Below are 27262 nucleotides of genomic sequence, written 5' to 3'. Positions count from 1 at the left end.
TTTGTTGCCCATCTGGATGTGACCTTTAAGATTTCAATACAAATGCATCCATGGAAACCTTACCTGTTTGCTATTGATTTTGTATGCTAGGTACTCAGGTAAGACACGAGTGGTACAGAATAAATCAGGTGAGCAAGAAGGTAAGACAGATGTGCAGATTTTTAAAGCTGCCATTACAATTCCCTCCAAATCTGTAATGTGATAATTTCTGAAAATTTCTGAATACTATTTCCTTCACTCGGGTTTCATTTCCAAATTTTTTTCCTTCAAACCTCATGAAGAGTCCTTCATGAAGCATGCTAAGGGAGGAGTAGGGGGAAAAATACTGGCAAGAAAACCTGAAGCAAACTGACCCAATCAAGGTGGACATCCCACAGAAACAGATCTGGAGCAAAGCTCATGGCTTCAGCTTGCCCAGCTCTGTAAGAGAAAGAGGGGCTGTGCAGAGGACCTTCAGGCTCAAAGGAGGCAGGTTTTCCTGAATAAAACCAGCTGCCTGAAGGCTAGATCTGCAGTCCCACAGGTCACAGGAGGAAGAACACCTATCTGTCCCATCTCAGAGCTGGTGAATATGACTGAAATGACAACTCCCCTGTGTAGAAAGGCGGGGTTCTTTTGGCAAAGGCAAATGAGGATGATGAGGGGAGATGGGAGCTCCCACAGGTGTGAGACAGGAAAAGGGGACGTGGGCTGTGCAGCAGGGAGCACGAGCTGCCATGTGCAGTGTACTGAGCAGCCTAACTCCGAGTGACAGCCTTGCCAGGGCAGCCGCTGGAGCAGCCCGGGGCTCTGGCAGGGAGTGGAGGACAAATTGAGCTGACACGAATGCAGGAAGTGGAAAAGCACTGCAAGAGCATGAACTCTTTCCTTTTACATTTTGATAGGTTCTAAGAATAAATAGAAAACATACTTTTATAACTAACATACTCCAAGCCCAGTTTAGCATTTTGAAGAGAGAACCTAATGGCAACTCAGCTAATTCCCAACTCAGATGAGACCTTGTTAAGATTCAATCCTTGTGCTACCAGATATTTCCATTCATATTTATCTCATTTCACAGATATGACATATAGAAAAGTAATGCATCTCTCCAATATTGAAAGCCAGACCATCTGTCTAAGCAGAGAGATTGTCTTTTTAGTGGCATGGCTTCTTACTGTTTGGAGCACAGTAATGCTTAGAGTCTCTGGTGACAACTGGACATGGTGTGAAAAGCAACCTTTCCACTCTTAGCCAAACACCTGAAGTTACTGCCCATGGCCACCCCACATCCTGATTAGCATTCTCTTCCTCATTCCTCTGTACACCTTCTCCATCTCTGTCCTTATATAGTTCATCAACAGATTTTTTCCAGCTGTTTTTTGTTCTGCTGGTCCTTTTATGTTCCTCCTCCAGATCCCGTATCTTAATTCACATACAGACATCTCACTGGTTTTCAGAATTTTCATCAGTTGTCTCTGTCCTTTTTATTGTTACCAGCAGGCTACTAAAATCATTATTATCACCTGAACACAGGTTTGGGTTTCCCTGTGATTGCCTAGTTCCCATCTGTGACAACTGCTGCACAGACACCAAGGGTAAGGCAACCACAGCACAGAGCATTTAACCTCTAGCTAGAAGATAAGCACAGGTGATATAGCCCATTGTCTGCTCACTACCACAGTTTTTACAATTATGCTGGAGTTCATTACTTGCTTCCTAATATTTTTAAGCAAGCAGTCTTATGTCCCCCCTTCAGGAAGTTCATAATTCCTTAGTAAAATTTTTCATAAACATCCACAAATCCACTTTTGGCTGCTCTGAAAAGCCCACCTGAACTATCTCCAATGGCAGGACACAATACAAATGAGCTATTAGTCTGTCCCTCATCAGAAGTGGGAGAAAGTATTATAGCACAAAAATTATGCTGGTCACCATTCACAAACCTAGGGGTAGTCACAGTATTTGCTCACCTGCAATAGCAAGGAGCAATGAAAAGAGAGAAACACTTCCAAGAGAGATATTCAAAACACCTCACTTAGATGGTTCAAATACTCTGTAGAAGATGGTATAAATGTCCCCTTTTATGAGAAGAGGGTCTTTGTCCTGAAATCTTTATAAATTACTATGGAAAAGATAAACAAAATGTGGGAGGGAATAAACAGACGTCCGGGGAAGCAAGGCACAGAGAAAATATATGACTTGCCCAAGGTCACATAGGAAAATGGAGATAGACACAAAAATTAAATCAAGATTCTCCTGAGATTCAGCCCTGTGTTTGAACAGCAAGTCCATCCTTGAAAGTTAATTGATTAACTCTCCCAGGCAGATGCTCATTTCTTGCCAGACAGAACTACTCCTCAGTTAAGCACTTCACAACACACGGTAAGTATCAAACTAAACCAGCATCTTTGGAATAAAATACTTTGGCAGCTATTTCATGAAGATGAACTATATTCATCTTATTCCTCGTATACCACTTGTATTAAGTGGTATAAACAAAAAATAACAAAACCCTGGGATTAGATGGAATTTCACTGCTTTCCTCCTTCTTCATTATTTAGAGCTGTCTCTAGAAAAAATGTGAAGAAATTCTGAGTCCCTTTGAAAAACCACCTCGAGTGCACTGTCAGAAGAGAAATGGTTTTGTCTGGCTCGCCCTGTGCTTCAACCAGATTCCTTCCTAACCTCCTTAGCCAACGACTTAGCTGCTATGTACTTCTGTTTTAATTCTACCTTAGTTTAGGTTTACAGACCAGCTGCACAGAGCACACAGCACTGCACTCTCAGGCTGGGGACTGCACAGTCACTCTGGGAAATGGCAGATCCCATTTTGCCAATGAGCTGGAACATACGTCATTGCTGAGCTATTGCTGCAGACAATTATGCTGAAAACCAGCAGTGGGAAAGCATTAGTATCTGCTGTGCAGCAAGAATGGGAGCTGAACTACATGTACAATGGACTATGAAGAACTCACTTATCTGTGCCATAAGGAAAAGCAGGATTGTGTCAGGAACAGTTATGTCTAGAAGGAAAAGGAGCAACTGACATAAGAAGGTAAAACTAGTGATGCAGGGGTGGCTAAAGAGGTGACTGGAGTTTGTGAAGTGTTTAAATGCTAAGCTATGTCACACTGACAAGGAACAGAATTGCCTCAGAGCAGGGGAAAATTCCTCTTCTCCTCATTTTACCTCAGCAAAAAACCCCGTATGGATCCCTGACTTATTTCCAGGAATGTAAACTTAGAGTGCTTTTGCTTCAAAACCTTCCCTAACACACCCAACTTCTGTGGTTTATTCTCTATAATTTCTAGAAATCTTTCATTCCACATTCTGCCTTCATCTTCCCCACCATTAAATGTGAACCTCAGATAGCCTTTCTAAATAGCTTGTCTCTCTTGCAGAATTGCTATTTCACTTTGTGTTTGGTACATTTTCTATACCAAACACAACACTTTTCTGTATTTTCTACCCCTCCCCTTCTATGGCAGGCAGACTGCCTGCTCCTGTAAAAACCCAATGAGTAAGTTTAACTCAGATTTCAGCTATTTGCTTTCTTTCAAATTTGCAAGTTGACCACCTGAGACTCCAAATGCTCAGTTAAGCTTTCCTGCTCTTCTGCCATCCCAAAAGCTGGTGAAAACCTAAACGTGGAGGAGTGTTTAGACAATGAAAGAGGCCTCTTGCCTGCTTTACCCAGTTAGGGGAAGAGGAAATAAGCATGGCTAAATATTCTTCTGGCCTTATCAAAGGACAGAGACTGAGATACAAGGTTAAAGTCCATTGAGGATTTGTCTCTTAGCACCCTGAAATCACAGAACAATTCCTACACTCCAGCTCAAGTCACAGAGCACTTAAGAAATGTAAACAGCATGACAAACAGCCACTGAGATTGCACAGGTGGAAGTAATTCTCAGAGCAAGTACATGGTTGCATAGAGAGCAAAATAAAAACAAACTAATGTTTCAATAGTGGCTTATGCACAGAACCATGAGCTTCTCTAGGTCAGTTCTCACTGTGTCCCTACATGTGCCCACACTTCTGCTCCTCCTCTTGACCTTTTGTCTGGCTTGTTCTAATTTATCACCCTCGAGGGAATCCAGCTTGTTCAGGCATATCTGGTCTAATTTTAAATGAGGCTTATTGTATTCTCTGGTGCCCATGGATATAGTAGCAGATACAATATGGATGGGAAGACTTAAAGGGAGCCATAACTCTTTCTCCCCCCGTAAGAACTGTCCATTTCTGTTTCACACACAGACATATGACTGCTTCCATTATTTAATGGAAGGTATACAACAATGCCAACTACAATGGCAGGTATAGCCTTGAATATAAAATACCCAGGTCCTGCAAACAACTGTCCCATAAGGGCCACACAGAGCAGTATCACTGGCTCACTTACAACCAGAGTGGCAAGTCGGACTTTGCATGACCACTGCACAAAAATATCAGGAAATAAAGTCTACTTTTATTATTTTATTTGCCCATGTGCTTGGGTTTTTATTCTTCTGCCTTACCAGTCCCCTAGAATATTATACTGTCATATCATATAATAAACATCTTGAGTTTCTGATAAAATTGGTTGCAATTTGAGAAGGTCAAGGTGTCATTTTTTTTTTTACTGAATATGTTCGCTTGAGTTAAAATTAGGTTCTACAATCTATTTGAAACATAAAGGCTTCTTCACATAGTTCCTTCAAAAGAACTGAATTGCTTTATGCCTGCAAAGTTTTTTGCATGTCATCTGTTTTGGTTTTCACCTCACAGAAACATCTAATTAAAAATTCACTTAGTTACAGTTTTTAAAAATTTGAAAGAAGAAAACAAACCCAAACAAATTTAGTCATGCTCTGAAATAACTCTTCTGTCTTAACCCTAGTCTTCCCTATTTATTTTTTCCAAACTTGACAGAAAATGAAGGGCTTGCATTTTGGCTCAATCAAAAAAACAATTATTGAACAGCTTCAAATATTTATTCTTTGCTCTTGCAATAGTGCATGACATTCAGCTAAGAGATTAGTGTAGCATTCAGCTACAAAATATAATGCTGATTCAGATTCTAGTGCCTCAAATGAGAAACCTTTTTTTTTTTTTTTTTTAGATGGAAAACAATATGCAGGACAACAGCAGTAAGAAAAATCTAAATAGTGCCCCTGATTCTGCCTGGAACCATATTAGAATTAGTATAATATGAAAGTTATTGGGAATCCCAAATACAGGGGCTGAGTATTATCCCACTACAGTGAATAGATTGTATCAGCTGAAAAATATGTCAAGATCAGTTTAAGCTCTCCAATTTTGTAGAGATCTCCAATTCTATTCACATGACTTATATTTCACTTTCCCTCTTGGAAACTGCATATAATGATGATTAAAGACTTAGCTATATGTGGATCTATACCAATAAGTACAGAGATAGATACGATTTACACCAACACAAAGCTGTACATATATTTGGATGAATGTGTCGATTCTCACTTCTGAGCTCAAAGAGAAAATGATGAATGTTAATAAATATTAATGCCAACAGAGCAGCCTGAAAGCAATCTGAGCTCTCTTTTCCTTTGAGCCTGTTTCCAGCTACAGTGTCTCAGAGTTCTGAGCTACAGCAGCTCTCGCCTCCCATCTAGTGTCCAGAGAACCCACTGCCAGACACAGCATCCAACTTCCCCTGCTCCTCCAGGGGACACAGCACTTCTGCACAAGGCAGCTCATCTACAATGCTTACATTTGTTCCAGAAATTAAATTGAATCAACCTAAATTGCAATACACAATAAAACCTAAATTACACAATAGCCCCTGGCAGCCCAAGCCTGAAGCACTGCACTCTATGAGATACACTGCATAGAGAGGGGAGCTGCCCTCTTTTTGTTGAGTTACCTGGTAGAAAAAGATTGTTCTGGGGTATTACCACCCCCAACTTCCCTCCTCAGGTACTTACTAGGAGACAGTGAATGGGATTTCCTCTCAGATCCGTGTGCGGAGCCTGCAACAAACTCCAGTCTCTCCCTTTATTGTAGGTGATGAAAGTTTTCACTTGGTTGTCAATCTTCTTGTTAGCCAAGAACATTCCCTTTATCCCTGCTACCTAGGAAAAATTGACATGGCTGAAAAATAGATCAAGTCCATGCAGGTTCTGTGCCTGTCCCTTTTTCTCTGTCAAACCCACCAGGGCTCTGATGGTTCTGTCAGTGTGGTCAGTGTCAGGGCCAGAATTGCCAATGTACATCAAAGGCAAGATGGGGTGCTGGGGAAAAGATAAAGTCATCACAGGTGTAAAGATGACAAATGGGAAAGAAATGTTGTATTTCAGAATCATCATGAGAACATGGCAAGATGTCAGTAGCATTATCTGTAAAGTGACAACCTCTCAACTGTGTAGGCATCCTTCCCCTGAAAGATGAAACGTGTACAGGCAATTATTTTTCTCTTGCACAGCAACAGCGGGAAACAGCAGCAATTTTGACCTTGTGAAGAAAACAGCAACACACACACATACATTTGCAGTTCAATGTTTCTGTTCTCATCCAACATTCTTCAGACATTTAATCTAAGGATCTCAATGTGTTTCATAATTATCAGTGTTCCAACAGGATAACTAGGGGCACAGAGGTATTTTTATTACGGTTTTATATTTTGAGGAAAACAAACCACTGGTGACTCAAGCAAGGCCATACAGAATGCTAGTTACTTTTACAGAGTTGGAAATGAAGTCTTCATCGTTCTACTTTTTCCTGGTGTTTTACCCAACAGTCTGAATCCACAGACCTGCAGGAGGATTTTGCAAAGACATGACGCTAACAGATTCACATTGGAACCAAGCCTAAAAGTATCTTAGTGAGAAGAAAAAAAGTCAACCTCAAACCACAACTCATACTGCAGAATGTTCCCATCTTCTCAGCACACTGAAAATCAATAGCCCAATAGCTGCTGCAGCTTGAGAATGAATTTGTTAGGCTGTCATTCTGTAATCTGAGTGCCGCAATAAAAAGGGAAGTGAAATCAAGAGAAGGAGGGGGGAAGTGAGAAACTTTTTGGTTTCCAGCAAGTCTGTTCAGTCATCCACCTCACCTCTGCTTATGATGTAGAATTAACAGACAGAATCACTCATCACGAGTTTTTATTCACAGAGATTAAATGACATGGCATGGCAAACAGTTACACAGCAGATTCAGAGCTTTTCCCAGCTCAATCCTTTTAATTATGTGGCTGGATTTGGATGGCACAGCTACCAGTGGACAGCACTTTATTGCACTTTTAATCATGTGCTGTGAGACTACTTGTGTACAGTGCTTTGGTACAGCACAGTGATGTATTTACTCATTCAAATAGCACCTTCCTGAATTTCATTTGAAGTTCAAGACAAGGCTTGCTATAGTGGACAACAGACTTCAAGTAGTTAACTAATTCATTGCTGATACAAGCAAAAAACGGGTAACCTTTTCAATTTCCTAGCTGGATTGTTTGATCACACCCAACCAAGTATTCAGGATTTCTTTGTTGTAGTAGAAAGACACCCTGAAAAGACAAGGGTACTCCTGTCTCACAGTGATATTGCATGAATAGACAAGGATGGAAAAATAATACAGCTCTGCCTTTACTACCAGAGGCTAGAGCCTATAGTTGCAATTGTATTTCACTTTGTTGCTGTCCCAAAATTGTTCCATTATATAGTCCCTGTGAAATGTTGGTCATAAATGATTAAAGAGCACTTTATATATCAGCAATAAAAGTGTTCTGAAATCCTGAATTTTTTTTTTTCCTTTTTATGATTCTAGTCATGGGCTGGGACTCAGAATCCTTTCCTGAGAAAGCAAAGTTATTCTGTCAGTCTTGGACAGCTTTATCTTCTAAAAAGACTGCACACGCAGACTTGTGTACTCTCAGAAAGAAGAGATAGAGCAATTGCATATACACAACCCTGACACAGACAGGGAGCTGTTCAGCCCTTCTGCTCACACAGTCATTACAGAGAAAGACCCAGGCAAGCAAGGGCAAGACCACCAGTGGTCAGAGAGGAAAGCACTCCATCAGCTCCCACACAGGAATTCTAGAATCCTCACCACCCTGAATGCACTATGTGCAGATACTAATGCTGCTCTACACCTTCAGAAAGATCCATACAAGACACTTGAACACACAACTCTAAAGACATTTTTCACTCCCCATCACCACCTTCATACATCAAACATACTTCTCAGCCAACATACATACTGCTAGAAAAAAGTAAGCTCCGGAGTGATAGGCATATACAGCATAGCTACAGACACACCTCCTCACAGTCTGTTATCACTTCAGTCATGGACTGTCACAGGCAGGACTGTCTTGCTGTGGACCATTCCAGCAGAGCCATATTGCATCACTGGGCAGACACAGGAACTGGAGAGGGCACTCAGACACAGTGGACAGTGATTCTGCTCTTCCCTCACTTTAGGAGGTGGTCAATAGAACAGCCTTTTTGTGAACTTAAGGAGACACCAAGAAAGAAGTTTTATTTTCTCTTTGTAACTAGTACAACTCCCTACTTAGCAGCACTGAGAAGATTTACCCTTGATTTAGAGTCAATTTAGTAATTACACACACAAACATGTTCACTGCAATGCAACCAGAAGAACTTCTAACACCTGATAAACATGCACACAGACACCTGCATTAAACATGCCTTTCTCTGGCATCTTCTCTAATGATGATGCTTTTTTAAATATACTACTGCCACCAGAGAAGGACCTGTTTGACAATCTCCCCACTTACTTTTAATTTATCTATGGGTTGTTTTTTTTTCCTTCTCTTGCCTTCCTCTCCATTTTCCCCTAGATCACTATATAATCTGACTCAGAGAACCATGCTGACTGGCTCTGTGTTCCCTTCCAGCAATAACATCAAACTGAAAGGAAGGTTTGTGCCAGGTTCCATGTCAGCCAATTTTCCTTCTATCTAGACAATCACCAGATATGATGCTCTAAGTCTGATTGCATCAATTTCAATCCAGGTTGCTGTGTGGTGTCAGATGAATCAAACAGAACAAAATATTTTTTTTTACCCCTGGGATGTAGGACACCTTTACATAATGCAGTAAAGCTGCTTCCCCAGCTGACAACAATAAGAGGTAACAGTTCTTCCATGGGCTGCCAGCACTGTGGAGAGATTAATGGTAAAAAATGTCCAAATGACTGAAATGGCAGTGCCCATCCTCTCCAGTCCATCTGCACTGATTTATAACTCTTGTCTCTCTGGACAATTCAAGGTGGTTTCCAAGTGGAGGGCAGCTCCACTTGGAAGGAAAACTACAGAGTAGCTAATACTGAGAAAGTGATGGGGAAATACAGGCAGCATCTTCATCTTCAAAGGCACTCTGATCTACTTTATGACCTTTATTCTAAATGGTCAGAAAATACCCTGGAGGAGACCTGCAAACAGGACCTGACCCTCAGAACAGCAGCTGAGGATTAAATTTCTCCTCAGCTGAGTGCTTGTCTCCAGGGGGAAAATAGGCAGCAGAGCAAAAGACTGACAAGGGCACATTATAAATCGTACTCTTAGGATCAGTTGTCACAGTAGACAATGCAAATTGGCCTTTTTATGGTGAGCTTAAGCAGAGCACACTTGTTCAGAAAAAGGTTCAGGGTAAAGAGGGCATCAAAATGAGGTACAAGAGTTTTCATGCTCATGGGATAGCCCAAGAGCTATCAACATTTAAGTTCCCAGAATATCTCAAGCTGAGAAAGGTGACAAGGACAGCTGAAATTTGCAGTCTCTCCTTAACTTCTAAAACAAGAGATTAGAATGCCAGAGATGCAACAAAAATTAGAGAATGATACTATTGAGACTGTTGGGAGCTTTCAGAGCCATAGAGCCAACATGGATCCAAGCAGGATTTTGGCTGACAGACAGAGCTCCTCTTAGCAACTGAATTAATTCCACAACTTTTTCCTATGCATCAAAGAGCCATGAGCCCTTCCTCACCCGAGAACCTATTGGTAAATACAGCAGTAATACAGGAAGGGTAAAAATGTGTTTAGTCATTTGTTGGCTTTGCTGTCCACATGCATTTTATGAGACTGATGTGCAAGGAGGAAACAGCACTGGCATCCTGTGAGCTCCTGAGATAGCAATGAGACGTTGGGAGTTATGACATACCTCATAGAGGTCAATCATCACATTCCCCTCCAGCCCTTGACTACTCTTGACATTTTCCAAGGCCAGGGTGAAGTAGATCCCTCGGGTGTCGGAGATGTACAGATTGTATGTGTCGTTCTGGTTCCACTCCTGCACAGCTGCAAACACCTGATTTTCATCTGTGCTGATAACATGCATGTCCTGGGGAAAGAAAAGAGAGGCAGGTGACTCGAGGGAGCTCTGTGCTGCCATCTCCAATGGCACCAAAAGAACTGGGGTGCAGAAAGGCATTTATTTAGGCTGGACTTCAACAGGGAACTCAGGAGACAATACTGCTGCATTTTACTATTGTATTCTCTACAGCCACTGTAAGCAGGTAACTCCATCCAGGAATATTTTACTCCAGCTCTCTTCTGCCAATTTTCCAAGCAGTAATTAACTGATGAGGTGTTAATTGAACATTTACATTGGCACTACAGTGTTATACAGCAGTACTTTCACTCCCTTTACCAACACCTTCATTTTAATGAATATTTTGTCTGGAGAATAGGGAGGGCTGTTTATTTGTTGGGGCTTTTTTCCCATTCAGCATCTGACTGATTCCACTCATGACTATGGAATTATCGATATTAAAAATGTAGGGGTTAAAAAAAAAAGGAAAAAAAGAAAAAAATAATCTGAAACATCTGATTCTTGCCCAGCTTTCAGAAGCCAAATATGCTCAGGACTTGATACAAGCAGGAACTAATGAGGGAACATCTGCTGTTATCTACTGTTTCTAATGACAATGTGGGCTGGAGCCAAGGCCCTGGACTGCTATACTAAACAGCACACCCCAAGAAACAAAACAGAAAAACAACCCTAATCCTCACTAGATATAAAGAACAGAAATGTATTTAGATCCACTAGCATTACGAGTGAGGTTTTGTTTTACTCTGTTTCTTCTCTGTGTTACAGCAGGCAGGAAGCGGTGAAAAGACTGCATAAGTAAAGAAAAAACAGGAACTATTGAACCTGATCCCATCTTTCAATGCCTGGAGAAATTATTACCTATTTTATTTTATTTTCCATTACAATGGAAAAAGGCACCAAGAGAGAGATTGTTATAATGAAATTCGCAGGCTCTATCTGCCCAGCACAGGCACCTTGAGTACTTTTGTGCCATAAAAATCTGTGGAGGTAGGAAAAGAAATGAAGATTTCTTAGCACCAGGTGTTTCCCAGAAGACTTCGCTGTTTGGTCTGCTTTGGGCAGATATCTCAAAGTTATTCTGCTTCCATGAATCTCAGCCAGGACTTTCTATATGCAAAACAGAACTTTATCAGAAAATATACTCTTTGGAAGCTGATGCTACTTCTCCCTTCTGCTAATAATAGTCTTTGAAAATTCAGTGTCTGGTGGCTTTTTAGGGAGGATTAATACTTCTAGATAAAGCCTTGTAATGTAAAAATAAAAAAGTAATATAATGAAGAAATTTGATCTATAAATTTGAAACTCCATGGATTCACCATGGAGTTAAGATTCAGAACAGTTGCTTGCTCATCCAGATCTGGATCTGAATATAGAGTGGATGAATGTGCACTTGATTTACTTCCTTCTTTGCACTGGAAAAAAATCATGTCCCAGAAGATGGGCTTGTTTTGTGAAGGAACAGATTGGCTTAATTCCCAAGGCAATAGGAAAAGTAATATAAGTCCCACTGAGTCCTACTAATTTTGGCTGTGAGCAGACATCCTCTCTCAGCTCCAGCTGTGCCAGTAGGAGTTACAGCCACAGCTGTTTGTCTGTGGCTCCTCTTGTCAGACTGTCACCCTGGTTCAATCTGCTGGTAGATCTACATCAGCAGGTGTTCCCAGTGTGCTCCAGGCAACCTTGGCTAGAACAGCTCTAATCTCAAATGTTAATTTCTGCATATGGGCACACATGGGCAGGCCTCTCCATTTAAACACAGGCAGAAATTAGAAGTAGTACTTGGTTGGTATGGTGAATGTACTTTTCCATTATCTTACCATTTCATTCAATAGTTTTGTAAAAACTGGGGGAGAGGGGTAAAAAGATACTTTGATCAACACCAGAGAAAACTAAAAGCACATTTCACAAATGCTGAAGAAGCAAACAACTTAGTTTATTCACTAGATACTTCCTGCATTTGATCATGCTGTAAGATGGAAGTCTAAAGAAAATTCCAGTACGACTAAAGGAATTCCAGCCTAGGGAAGCAGAGAATGAGACAGAATTGTCTCAATAATATACATAATGCAGAAAGTCAAAAACCCACAGCATTCCAACTGTGCCTTTGGCAATAAATTAACTTCCTCTTAATATGGTCTTGTCCAATACATGCATCAATGATGCTCAGCTTAGATAGAAAAGGATTAGTATATGGGCATCAAACAGATCTCAGGCCACCATCAGAAATTTCTTAGCTTCCACACTGGAAAAAAATTAAAATTAATCAGCATATCATATTATGTTTCTTCTTTTCAGGGTGGGGATTAATTCCTTCAGGGGGAGGAATAATACAAAAAGACAGCCTTCATCTTAATATAGCACAAGCTCCTTACAGAGATGGAAGAGCACAGGACTGTGAAGCAAGGCACCTTTCTCAAATAGTCATCATCATCTTTAGGGGCTCCCCTTGCATTTGTCTACTGAGAGCCTGAGCTTTTTTCTCTCTGTTCCAGAACATACTTCAAGTACATTAATATGCAGTTCTACTATCTGTCCCTTTTGCCTTTTCAAAGACAAAAGTAACATGATGCTGTACATGGATTTGATCAGGCATCTCCTCAATTTACTAAAACCCAAGGCTTTCTGAATTACTACACAATTGCCCCTTTTGCATTTTTTTCAGGGAACTTTTTTTCCTGGCAAGTTAAATAGTAGGGATGTGTAATGCCAGTTCTATTCTGCCAGCTCAGCTGTATGAGCACAGAGCTAATAACAACCAAGTTGTGGGATCAATCCCCATATGGGCCCTTCACTTAAAGAGCTGGACTTGATGGTCCTTGTGGGTCCCTTCCAACTCAGAATATTCTGTGAAATGTCTGTGAAGATGCCAGCTCTTGCCTTTGCTTTCCGTGAAATTACTGGGGCTGTCAGCTCTTTCAAGGTCTGTATTTAAGGATCTTATTGGTTTATTTTTGTTATTGCTTCTTCCACCAAGATGACCACCCTAAGGTTGAAAGCAGGTGATGAATTTGAAACAGAGATACCATATGCACCCATCCCACCACTGTTCAACCCAATACCAGTTAAGACAGGTCTTTTTAAAAGAGAAATTGCTTGACTTGCTTCAGTATTCTCAAATGTCTGCCCAGTGCATTGGTCTAAACTCTACTAAGAGCACCCCGTGTGTACATTTAAGGTGATTATCATGAGTGACATTACAGCCCACACTGTGGTGCTTTGATTAAGAGGTCTCAGTAAAGACTATTTACAGGGTTAACACAATCTGTATGCACATATGCAGGTGTCTGCTTGAATTGAACAGTTTCAAGTTTTTTACGCTTTTAATCAGAGTAGCTAAAAGGCTGCTAATTTGAACAATAATATTTTAGTTTGATTTGCTGTAGGCCATCCTGCCTGAGCAGCAGCATCACCTGCCAAGGCTGCCTGCTGTCACACGCCTCCAGTTCTCAGACTGACACTCAGAGAGAAAAAGCTTGATATTTCCATCTTCAATTCCAGAAGTCACTTAGTAACGTTTACCATATTTGGCCCCTTTTTCTTAGCTCAAGGAGATAAAAGGGAATTTGGGCATTAAAAAAAAAGCTGTATGTTCCAATTCCTTGAATAATGTAACACTCTGTGCATTTTTCATAAAAGTGACTTTTTGCTTTGATAGCAGCCTCCTAAAGAGCCACAGTTCCACTGTAGCTCCTTCCAAGCCAAATGCAGCTCTTCAGACTTTGAAGATATTCTGAGACTGTGACAAAGCATCTTTCTTTGGGTCAAATAACATGAATATATTGCTCCAATTCTTGTTCTCTGGAACACATTGTAATTTAATTCTAGCGCATTTTCTCTGGGTCTCCAATGATCTCTTTGAGAAGTTGGACAAAAGTAAGTGTGGGCTAAAGGAAACAATAAGTTTAAAGCAAACAGTGCCTCTACAGATGGTCTGAATTGGCTGCAAATAACAATTTTTATTTGTCTTTTACAATAACCTTGCTAAAATGCAACTCCGTTGCTAAGGGCTCCTTCAAATAACACCTGTTTAAATCTGATCTGAATTTACAGAGTAATTTCTCTTGCTTGGACAGGAAGTTTCAAAGCAACCTATCTTAAAATGTGACTGAAAATTTTGAGGCAGGCCACAGGACTCCTGTGTCAGAGCTAATATCTCCTGGCTTCTGGTGTGGTCCTCACTGTCCTGCAAGCTGGTTTCCAGAGCTGTGAACAGAGTAAAGGCTCCAGCAGCAGTGCAGGGAAGGTGAGGCACTGAAGGAAGGGCTGGGTTTGAGCTGCAGTCTGTTCAGAGGAAGGTCACCCAGTCAATCCATTATAAACAGGTTTGTTGGGCTGAGGAATCAAAGACAGCCAGTTGTGAAATCAGCCACATTAGCCCTTTGAACACTTCCACCTACAAAATCTAGCCTTGAACTTTCTCTTTTTTTTTTCCTTTTGACAATCCCTGCTTAGCTTCTGGGAATGCATTTGTCTTCTGATATTAGACCTCATATAGAATCCATTAGATCATTTGCTACCTTTCAGCTTAAATCTCATTTAAGACAGACTATATCAAGAATGAAAAGGCAAAAAAAAAAAAAAAAGAGTCCTCGGTCTTTGTTAGGAACTCATTAGGACCCCAGCTGCAAATTGGTGGCTTCTTCAAAATGCAGCTAACATTTTATATAGGTCTTTCAAAAAATTCAGCTTCAGAAGGCAGAAATATCCTTTCAAGCTCCAATGCTAATTCACCATTGTTAATTAGGCCAGAGACAGAGTATGCACACAAAGACATCTTTCTGCTTGGTTCCCATTAAAATCTACTAATGAGGCAAAGCACAAAAAGCAACCCATACAAGACAGAGAGAGGAGAGGGAAATTTTAAGACAAAAAAAATTTAAAAAGAATCCCCTCCAAAACTGATTTAATTAACCATAAAGAAATGGTAATTGATGTGGGCTGTGGTATCTGTCTACATTTCACACTCATGTCCTTGACTAGCCAAACTGCTGACTTTTGGTTTTAGTCCTTTCTTGCTTGCAAATGTTCTGTTAAAGAAGAATACTGTTTTTACTCACTGCATGTCATCTTGCAGTTACTTGTGTTGGACTCAAGATCTTCTGTGCAATTAAAGTATGTCTAGGCTCATCTGGGCATTCTAGCAGCAGCAACCTACCTTGGGCAAGGAGTACTTTGGCAGCTTCATCTGTGCAAATGGGCTCCTCCTATAAGAAACGTAATAATGTGGTCTTCCTCCTGATGTCAGCTATGAGAGAAGCAAGAAAGTAATCATCATCAGATTTTTAGGTTTTTCTTCTTTTTTTTTTAATTATCAGAAAGATTATCAAACAAAAGCTGTTAAGAGAAATACCACCGTGTGGTGGCAATGACTTAAACTGCAGTGCTGTTACAGCTGAGGAATAAACATTGATCCAGCTGACAGCAGCTGAAAAACAAAACAAGAAGAATCTCATTTTCAGCAGAGACAAAGGCTAGAATCTCTTGTGAAAAGTTGTGAAGTCTTGACATCAGTTGGGCCATGATGTCACCTCGTGATACCACAGCTCTCCTGTGCCTGACCAGAACACTCTCTGTTCTTTGCTATCTGCAGAGCTGCCCTGGAGGCTGCTGATTAGACCAGCAGATTGGCAGACATGAGGCTTGATTTTAATTTCTGCTTCCAGCTTTGGTTTCTGTGTGGCCCTGGACAAGCCACCGTAGGTATCTGCTACAAGACAGCTAAATATTCACAGATATGGAGGGCAGGAGAAGCTCGGTTGATTTGGCATTTTTGTGAACCTGGCCATATATTTAAGTGCATAAATACTGACTGCGGACCTTGAAAATGCTGGGTTAGAACAATGTGAGGTACCATTTTCTACTACCTGTTAAAGGAGGGAAAAAGAAAAAAAATGTCAATTTTATCTGGCTTCCAGTGATGCTGAAGTATAATCAAGAAAGTACTTTGAAATACTTGGAGTACTTGTAAAGTACTTTGAAATCCTTGGATGAAAGATACTGAAGAACAAATATTCCAAGGGATTCTCCGTGCTGAACTTTGCTTTAATTGCTTGATGCCTGAGCTTATTAAGACTTTTCTTTAGTAGTAAGTGTTTTAAAATGCACTGCAGTAGTTTAAAATGCAAGGTACACAGTGGCCAGGTTCATACCAGATTAAGTAAAATAAGCACTATTTCTTATTCTAAAGCTCTTCAACTATTTTTTAAGGGAACCGGGCAAAAGTTAGGGGAAGGATGGCCAAAAATATTTTTTAATGAGAAAGTGTGAGTTTGTAAATAAAACAAGTTTAGTAGGAAAGTAAACTCCCATTCCTTTATCCTAGTGCTTTTAAGCCTACTAATTCATTCCAAATGGCTTAGTTGCAGAAAAGCCAGATGGAGATAAAGGAAGGAAGGGAAGGCTAGAAGGAGGGTGTTCATCTACTCCTCCAAGCATACACAGCCTGGCATAGGATTATTCCTCCTTTGAAGAGCAGAAGGGATAACACCAGATCCAGCTCAGCCAGCATGGCTAAAGAAAAATACTCCAGCTTCTGTCAGCCAAGCCACAAACACAGTCATTCTGGAATGAGAGAGTGTGGCTGCACAGTGACACATGCCCCTGTTTTCCCTGCCACATAAACATTTCCTTTTTGCCTCAGACACACTAGGCACAAAAGCTGTTCTGAAGTGTATGTACCAGATTTATTTGTGGATTATTTAGACTGGTGTTTAAGACTGAGTTCATTAACAGAAGCCAATTAGCAATCAACTAACCCAGTGTAAAATATCAATCCTCTCTCTTCCCTCCACTCACAAACACGCTAAAATATAAACTGTCTGGAAGCCCAGTTTAGTGCTAATGATCTTCAGTTCACCTCCACATTCCTTACAGTTCTGTTGTTATTCTCCTCCTCTTCAGCTGACATTAAATGGACACTGGCAGCAACCTGATGAAACCCACAGTGGTTCAAATCTATTCACCAGCTCTCACCTGGAACACAGCTTGGCTGAGTACATCCCATCTTCTGCCTATTCACTATAATCACAGCTGAGACATAACAATAAAGCCTGATTACTCCTTTGGTGCTTTCCCTGACTCCCTCCCTTCTTTCTTATTTCCCTCTCATACTCAAAAAAGCTTTGGTCTACTCCTTTGTAACAGCAGATGAGTGACACAGCACTTCCAGCTGCGGGGTTAAAGCAGTAATCCCAGAGTGCTGATGAGATTGCAAGGAGTGGCACAGAGCACTCCAGCACACAGAGAACATATTCAGGCAGGAACTCTGTGGCCCTACAGTGACAAGAAACTAGAGCTTAAAGGAACACAGTTAGCATTGCAACAAACTGTTACAACCCACTCAGTGCCTTTATGGATCCAGTGTGTCTGAGTACTTGCAAACAACACACATGCACACACATGCAAAGGAATGCAAAGGAATAGAATAGAATAGAATAGAATAGAATAGAATAGAATAGAATAGAATAGAATAGAATAGAATAGAATATGTACTGCACCTGAACAAAGACATAATCACCCTGGACGATCAGAGAGTTATGGTCAATGTAGCCTGGAAAGGGTTTGCTGCGAGTGGCTTCACTGCAGTTCTGCATCTTGCAGGTGATGTATTGGGCATCTGAAAGGAAAAGAACAAAAAACAATACACTTGAGATCCTGAGCACAGATTCTTCCTACTGTCATAAGGCTGAGGTGGCACTTTTGCTTCCCAGATTCATGTGAAGTGAATTGAGACCATCCATTCAACACCACACAACCCTTCTTCCCCCTACATCCTTCGTAAATCCACCTTTGATTACTTTCTTCCTTTAATACTCTTCCTTCTTTACGTGCCTCAACCTCCCATTATTTTCTTCATTCTGCTCTAGATCAGATGCCAGAACTACACATTTTTACCAAGTGAGAACCTTCTATGATGCACCTCTGCATTTCCTACAACATGTAACCTCTGTAGAGTAATTCAGATCAATCTGGAAAGTACCTCAGACCAACTTCTCTTCAGGGGTTTTACCAACTTCTCTGTTGACAGCATAGGTAGATGCACTCTGGCAGACCTGGACAATCATTCCACATTCTCTTGTAACCAGAAGTCTTAGTAGTTTCAAATTAAATAGTCTAAATGCAGCCATCCATCTCGCAGCCATGCAAGCCATCTCATCCACTGTCACTTCATGGGATGTCCTCTCTTCCTATTCTGAAGCACTGCAAGGTGCTCATCTCATAATGTGTCACCTGAAGAAAAAGAACCCGAATTTCTTCAGGAAGACAATTTATCCTAGAATACAGAACCAGATTCTCAGTAAGCTGTTTTAGACTCTTCCAGATTCATTAAGAATTTGAATTTTGTTTTATGACAAACCTGATCCACACAAGGAACAATTTTGGCTTTTTAACATTAGCACTTACATGATAGAAACTCTACATTGCATTTGATGTTAGAAGTACTTATAATAATTTTCCTTGGAGAGACACCTTGTTTGATATAATTACTACCTTCAGATCAGAGAAATAGCATCTTACACTGAAATAGAAATGGCTGGAATTTTACCATCTTGTATTTAATCTTGGTTTTAATTAAAATATATCATTTGACATTTCTTTCCTTGCTTCTAAGGGCTGTTGGCTTCTGCTTGAAACAGTCATGCAGGGTAAGGAACCTTCTAGAAAGTTTGATAACGGATGATTTTTCTCCAGCATTTGCAGGGTTCTTGGAATATATAAAGTGCTCAGTATTATTAGTCACTGCCGTTTATAACATTTTATGCTTTTGCAGCTCATTGCAAAACATTAATGAATACATCCTGGGCAGCACCATCAAAATGTATTTCTCTTTAGAGGGACATGATTTTTTCCACATTAGCCACGAGAGGGCAGGGAACGACATAATTCCCAGCCTGCTCATTCCTGTGAGCTCAGGAAAGCTCCCTTTCAGAGGCGTTCAGCCCTCTGTCCCTCTGCACCCAGGAAGGATAGGGACAGGGAGTCTCTCCCACCACCCAACATTGCTGTGTGGTGCAGTGTGTCCCCTCCTTCTCCCCAGAGTGCTGAAAGGTCACAAGAAAGTCTCCTCGGAGCCTTCTCTTGTCCAGGCTGAGCAAGCCTTCACAGGGAGATGTGTTCCATCCCTGTGATCATCTTTGTGGCCTCCTCTGGACTTGCTCCAACAGGTCCAGAACTTTCCTGTGATGAGGGCTCCAGAACTGGAGACAGAACTGCAGGAGGGGTCTCTCTCACTCGGTCACAACAAAGTTCCTGAGTGAAATGGGTGCCCATCCTGAGCTTCAGCAAAGCAGCCTCAGTTGAAATGGTCCTACTGCCACCTGAGCTGTTGAAAAGACTGGGGGATTTAAGGAATCTCCTCCACAAGGAATTCTAAAGAGCAGGCCAGGTTGACATCCATTAGAGGAGGCTGAGGTTCTCTGGATCCTGCTTTAATGGAGGAATGGGGACTATCCCTGCTCCTGCTGTGATCGCAGGAGTCTGTGCAGCAGTGATTGTATCACAATGAAGATTTACTAAGGCAATTCCTGTGAACTTTTACAGTGCAATTCTCCATGGATTCAATTCTAAAATGCCAGTAATACTACTAAAGGGCAGAGCACTGAAATTGCTTAAGCTAATCTTCCAAACAGGCAAACACTGGGATGTGCACAACAGGAAAAGCTCTTATTGCTACAGCAGACAGAAAGAAGGAAAAACAGGCTTCTTGCAGTGCCTGGTTCTCACTTTTTTTCCTAGGGGAAGATTTTCTGTGTTCACATTAACTCAAGGATTTTTTTCATTTCATTCTAGCAGACATTTTATGTGACTCCACTGGCAAAGGTTCGTAATTTGGCATTAATTAATGTCAATTAATGTATTCAGTTGCTAAGCTCTGGAATTAATTTCATTAGTTTTTCTCGCACAGATGTTTTCCCTGCCATAGGTAATTAGGACATTATGCTTTTCATTTCCAGAACCCTCACCTCCAACAACAGCTGCTGTTTTTAATATACAACAACAAAGTCACACTGTGCCTGGAGAGAAGAACATGGCAACTCCCAGCTCTTACACCCCCAGACACTTTCATTTTGACAGGTTTAGACACCCAGAGTGGGAATCTTCTTGGGGAATGACAGCTATTTCTGAAGAGGAAGCAAGAAAAGTCACAGAACGCAAGAACGGAGGAGACATCTTATAAGGGAAACCTCTGACAAAATTAATCTGTTTCAGTGGTGAAAGAGAATTGCAAAAGCTAACACAGAAGAAGCCAAGAGCCAGGGGGCCTCTGTGCCATGAAATATTTTAGTCTTTTCCATTTATCTTGAGCTTCATGCTCGTGTGTTCTTGATGAAATTGGATCCAACCTCTCCCAGAGACATCTCTTGGCTCAGCTGGTGGAGAAGGAAGGTTATTGGTGATTACTGGAGGCTGGTTGCCTCTGCAAAAGTAAACAGGAGATCTTCCTGTTTGCATCCCTTCCTAAAGCAGTGGGACCTTCCTCAGGATATTTTGTTGACAAGTGGTTTTTTTTTGATTAAACATCAAACCTTAATATCCACTGCTTCCTGGTGTAAGCTTGCATGTATGTCTTATCAAAACCTTATTTGATCATAGGGAGAGTCAGAGAAAATGGTCATTGTACTCTGCAAATGTATAATTTATATTTTTCCTGTCTTTAGTTCATTGAGGAATGTGTATTTTCCTCTATCAATAAACCCACTGGGGACAAATCAGGAATTTTATATAGTGTAACCAATGATCCGTTTCTCTCACAGATTTTCTGTGGAGCATCCCAGTTCATTATTGAGCAACTGAGACATTAGGGACAGTTTCTGCTTTTGAAGCATGACTGGTGTCCTGACCATGTAACTGATGACCCATAAGAACATGGCAGTGACATACACCACTGAAAGAGCCTGTAACCCCTCTCCCTCAGTGACAAATAACACAACTCTAGGTTGCCTTAGCAGTGCAGGTGCACCTTCAGCATTCACAACCTCCCATGGCAATGAATTCCTCAGTTTAAGTAAATGTTCTCCCATGCTTACTTTTTTTTTTTTTTTTTGAGAAACACACAAAATTACTGTTCTTTATCCATTTCCATCTGGTCTGAATGTTAATTTGTGAAACATGCATGGTAAAGGAATATGCTCACAACTCTCCAGGACTCAGCAACTGCAGAGCAATTAACCAGTAATGAAGATCAGTGAAACGAAACCCAAATCTGGTTTTATCCTGCTGCTACTCTTTCTTCATTGCATGTCAGCATCAGAAATCTTTCTTTACATAGGGAAGTATATCCTCTGCCATTTCTGACATAAAGCTATAATGAGAGAAACTAACAGATGCCAATCTCCAGGACAAATACTAATCATGACCAGGAAAAAACACTAAACATAATTGGGGGGGTCGGGAAATCACAGCACAGGTTCAGGGCACTATGGGAATTAATTCACCACTGTAGCTATGTTAGGAAAAGACTGCCAGGCTAGGTTGCCTACACATTTTTTCCACAACAGTGATTATTTTATTCTTCCCAGCAATTTTCTGTGAAAACAGAAATTAAAGTACGAGTGCAACTTTGTGATTCAGGCATTACTGGCCAGATGATCAGTCCCTGTGGATCAGCAAGCAGAACATGTCTGCTGACCCCAGGTGAGACTTTGGTTTTACACTGCATCACAGCAGCACCTAAATTACCTTTCAGCAGGAAAAGCTGCTATGTAAAGCAGGAGAGCAGAGGAAAAGCAAAGGAAACAAAACTACTTTTTAAAATATCAGGAGCTCTGTACATTTTTGCCAGCACATTAGAAAACCCCTTAGCTTCTTTCATCAACACTTAAAAACCCCCAAAAACTAAAAACATCAAATAAATTGGTGTCTTACCTACAAAAGCAAATGCATGGCTCATAAATGTAATAGTTGTTTTACTGTCTATAGAAACTGTCATTTTAGACATCCTCTGAGTCAGTTTTGCCATTCTCTGGAGGACCCAAATGCCTTGTAGGAATCCATCTTTCTAATTTGCTCCAACAGTCTGGATTCCTCAGTAGGCACCACCTGAATAAAAATTACCTCCCACTTAATTAGCTTGAATCAGGCCTTACTGGGATAACCCTACCAAGCTCAAATCAGATAGGCTTGTTATTTTTAGGATCTTCTTCTTCACAAGCCTGAACCCCACATGTCATTAAGTTTACACCTTCTGAAAGCACGTAAAGTTGCATTTGAACAAACCTAGATTGAACTTCCACCATCACCCCACTTGCTGGCTGTGGTGGTGAATGCAACAAAAAGATTATTGTGTGATTAAGAACTGTAGGGGATTAATTGTCTTACTGGAGTGTTGCCCTGAAGCCAGAGGGAAAAAAAAAAGAAAAAAAAAAGAACCAAATAAACAAACACCCCCCCCCCAAAAAAACACACAAACAAACAAAAACAAACAAAAAAACAATTCCTGATGACTTTGCTGGCTTGCCTTTGATCCTGTTCCAAAATCAAAGCTAAACACCAGGGACACCCAAGCATACAAATGCAAATGTGAGATAACATTCATATGAAGTTCTTCCAACCAGAAAAATCAGTTTTACCACTGTGCTCTCAGAACCAGATTTATATGGATTGGGCCTGAAGCCTTTGAGAAATAAACAAAAGCATCACATTCCACCAGATGAAAATTTGCATGGTGCTCTCCAAAACTTACACAACAGGATGAAAAACATAAATGGCAGTGTTTAACCCTGTAAATGTGTCTCCACATATAGAACCAAATTGAGCAGACTCTACTCAGCTTGCTCATCACCCTAGACACTGTGTTCAGGAGGAGTGCACCTTTATTTCTGGATCCCAAGAGGAAAAAAATACCCCAAAAATTAGGGAGAGCGTGCACTCAGGAACAACACTGCTAGCCAGATCCTCAGCAGGTGTAAATCAACACCACTGAAGTTATACTGATTTATGAGAGACTCTTGTCTTGGTTCTTGAAAACCTTTTACATTATGTTCATAAGCACAATAAATTAAGCGCACAGACAGACCATAATCTGAGAGCAGAGTTAGGGAGTTACTGGTGTTCTAGCAAGGAGATCCCAGTACTAAGGTTGTTGCTGACAGAGGTTCTCAAACAACTCGGTCAGGGAGACCCTGTACCTGGCTGACATTTCTACTTCTCACCTAAAGCTACAGTTTTATTATTCAGCTTCTGTTGGAAAAGATATCAGCACAAAAAAAAAAAAGTTTTTTTTTTTTCCTATCTATACTTAGTTCAGCAGGCATTTGCTTAGCCCTTACATTTCCACTTCAGATTATGTGGTTGTTTACACGCTACTCCCCTTTCCTTCTCTCTTTCTCTCCGCCTTGTTTTGGCAAATCTACCTCCTCAAATTTAATCCCTTCACTGAAATTTTACACCTGGTTAACTCTCAAAAGAGATATTCCAAACAAAGTATAAATAAATAAATGCAAGAACATTAAAAAAAGAACCACCATAAAAACCCAAGAAAAATTATTTGCAGATTACTCTCAGTCTGGAATAAAGTATTTTTCTTTCTTCAGCACACTTCACTCCATTACCCCACTGGCAGAAACACACCTGCTCCATTCCAGAGGTAAAGGTTTGTTCATCCATTGGAGGGTGATGATTACTTTGTGCAGGGAAAGGGACTAATTTGGTTCTTGGAAGAAAGCTCTAGTAGCCAAGAGACCTGGTCATACCAAGTTGCTCATGGTAACTACAGTAATGTACCATGTGCATGCTCTTTGCCTGTCTTGGCAATCCTGTGACCTGCAGAGCTTCCAAATACCTGGCAAAAAATGCTGTGATATGTTCCAGGGTTACTGCTTCCAGCTGCCCACCACAGTCTTCCAGGCAGAGACCAACACGCCTTGGAACATGGGGCAAAACAGAGCACACACTTACTGAAAATACAACCTATTTTCTTATATTGCCAATGAGGTGAGTCCTGATTCATTTCCAGAAGTTTCATCCAAATGACTGATTTGCAGGGGTCACCACTGGCTGAAGGTCTGACACCACTGATACATTTATATTTTCAGTTCTGACACTGAATAAACTGAAAAACTTCAGTTGTGCTGCCTCACAACTAAACCAATATAAATGTGCAGAATCTGTTACAGGTACAGAGTTGATGAGCAATAATTTGTTATTCCTCAATATATTCTTTTTACTAATATGCCTTAATCCTCAGTGAAGCCAGTTTTGTCTACCTGCTTTTTATTTCTATTTCAAGAACTATAATGAAGCTTACTAATTTGTTAGGAACTCCAGAATTGTTTTGCAGAAATTTGCTACAGCTCTGCAAACCATTTCAGCCTCAGAACACAAACAAAACTGTTCAAGGCATTTGGGGCATGGCACGTACTCTGCCCACTGGGAGCTGAATATTCCTCAAATGCATCACCAGAATACAGCTCCTTCAACCTCACTTGTAGTGCTTCATCTCAATGACCTCAAGTTTTTAATCACTTCTAACAGCAATATTTTGTGCTGAAATAAATACTGTCCCATTAGAATATTTCCTTTTAGCACATCCCAAGAAATAGAAAGCCTCATGTTCCCAGCCTTGCTGCCACATCAGGTAAGTAAAATTGAGAGGAGAAATAATAATCACAGATCACAGATTATAAGAAATATAGATAGTATGTTCTTTCACTGTCAGTAATCCTGCATATCTTGAAATGAAAAGACCTTTAAAACTTTATGGTTTATATCACAACTGTTTCTTTTCAAAATTCATCTTCCAAAAAATTCTCTTTCAAGCTAACTTTCTGTAAGTTGAAAACCATATTACCCTACAATTAACTTTTCAGATATTTTAAGTTTCCAATGACAAAATGTACATTTTAAGTAGCACCACTGCATTTGAGGATACAATTCAAGGGGAAACTTTATCCATTTAAAAAAAAAAAAATTGATGGCATCACTAATACTTCTGTACTGCAAATGGTAAAAACCTTCTTGTCATGTTGCAGGAACTGCTAGTTACTGAGGAAACGATATGGAATTAAAATTACTAGATCTCTGGCAGCTGGGCTTTCAGTGTGATGCCTGCCTGAGGCAATCCAATGTTGTGGAAAAGAAATCCATGGAGAAAGATCTGCAAAGGCAGTGGAGCTCAAAGATAAACCCTGAGAAAGCCTGGATGGGAGGAGAAAAGCCAGCAGGTGGCTGAGGGTGTCTGAGAGAATTTACAGCCAATTAGGAGAATATTTTGGAGTTGCAGGTAAAGGAGGTTCCTGGAATAGACAAAAAACCAAACCCACCTCAAGAGGCAAAGCAGAGAGCAAAAGGAGCTGATGAAAGTGAAGGACAATGACAGGACATGCAGTAACAGTGAAGAATGCACTCAGATTTGTCCTTAAAAGGTTTCTAATTAGCTATTTTCAAAGGCAGTACCTAAGGCAGAGTACCCCATGTCTGCTAAAACTATAAAGCTATGAACAAGGTGATGTTATGCACCGTGTGAACAAACAGCAGCCAGACTTCGTGACCCAGGAACTTCTCTTCAGTGTCATGCTCCCATCAACAAAAATCACGTAGGAAGAAAGAAAAAGTGTTGTGTGTAGCAAAGTCGAGTTACTGCTTATCACCTATTCTTCCTTATCATGTCCTCAGCTCCTTTCACAGCCTCGTTAACCCAACTTTCTGCCTTGATGGAAAGGATTCTCTTCTGACAGATCTGACTTGGCACAGCCAAACTCCTTGTACTAAATGAGTGAATCACCAAAAGAAGTGACATTTCTATTGTTGTATTGCATGGTTACGAAGAACCATAAGAATATGAGGAGAGCCCTGTTTATCACAATATTTGGAAGCTGATGTACTTACGACCATCCACTGTCCTTGCCTCCAGGTGCACAAGGTCAGGCTCTCTTCCATTCCCCATCATAGACCTGCAAAAGACAGATTGAGACAAGGGCATTAAAAACAACTTACACCAAGAATGGCTGAGATACTGCTTTCAAAAGAGATCCTGTACAGCTGGACATAAACTCATACTCACTTTTGATAAGAACTGATAGTTTTGAAAGAATTTTGGTGTTCTCCTGAAAATTGACTTTAATATTTTAAAGAAATTCTACCATTTTATCTAATAAATGTCATTGTACTTATGAGTTCTTTATTCCTCACCCCTTTACTTCACTTTTTTCCACCTGGAGACCTGTTCCTGTTCTCACTGGCACATGAAATTTTGAAGTTTCTCCTGGTTTGGTGAGAAGGATGCATTTCAGTTCAGGGTGGAATACAGAAGACTTTAATTGATAGGATAATAGTATTTGCCAGCATACTAATTATAGCTGTTCCTTTATATTGGACATTTTATGCACATTTGCTTAATTGACACTCTTAATGATCAATGTTCCCTCATTAATTAAGAAGGTTTAAAAACTCATTTTATCCTGAGACATTTTATCACTTCTGATCTAATAAAAGCAGTATTCCATTAATAAAAGAAGTGTCACATTGAAAATGACTGTTTGTTCCCTCTGAATTAACAAGTAACAAAGTAAAGACATTAAGCACTGCAAATAAGGAGTTTATGGAATTAAACATTGCTTCCATTGTTGTGGTTCCCCTGGACTGGCACTGGTGTCCTCATCACTTCCCTGGAAGAGTCCAAATGGCCAGTGGTTTGATGGACAGCCTGAATGATGGGAGCACTGACTGCTCTGTGTGCCAGTCCCACTGCACAGCTGCCTCAGCAGCATCTCTGACAATCAGCCTTGGTTTTGGTCTTGATCCTATCATCCAAGTCATAGTCCTGGATTAAAGATAAGGGATAAACCACCAGTTTCTTGTTAGAAACTGCCTGACCTCCTAGTTAATAGAAGCATGAGGGAAGACACACATTCATTTCCAGTGATAGACAAATTAGATGTTCTCTTCAAATCCTCATTATTTTTTCAGGAAATCAGAAGAGAAATTCAAACAGTGATTTAGACCCTAATTCAGTTTCCACTGACTGCAATCAGA

The 27262-nt window shown here is 40.5% G+C and overlaps 1 protein-coding gene across 1 annotated transcript in view; it reads right to left on the bottom strand.

Moving 5' to 3' along the window:
• SORCS1 (sortilin related VPS10 domain containing receptor 1) overlaps positions 1-27262 on the bottom strand; it is a 258601-nt gene that overhangs the window by 51006 nt on the left and 180333 nt on the right. The window contains exons 6-10 of the mRNA XM_062496860.1: positions 26117-26181; positions 17788-17906; positions 15447-15536; positions 10121-10300; positions 5925-6071 (exon numbers count right to left, since the gene is read on the bottom strand). Of these exons, the coding sequence (XP_062352844.1) occupies positions 5925-6071; positions 10121-10300; positions 15447-15536; positions 17788-17906; positions 26117-26181 (601 nt within the window). The remainder of the gene's footprint in view (positions 1-5924; positions 6072-10120; positions 10301-15446; positions 15537-17787; positions 17907-26116; positions 26182-27262) is intronic.

The sequence above is a fragment of the Cinclus cinclus genome, chromosome 7, assembly GCF_963662255.1.
Source record: "Cinclus cinclus chromosome 7, bCinCin1.1, whole genome shotgun sequence".
NCBI classification, from domain to species: Eukaryota; Metazoa; Chordata; class Aves; order Passeriformes; family Cinclidae; genus Cinclus; species Cinclus cinclus.
Note: the sequence above shows the minus strand (reverse complement) of the source record. Positions and strands in the feature narration are given on the sequence as shown.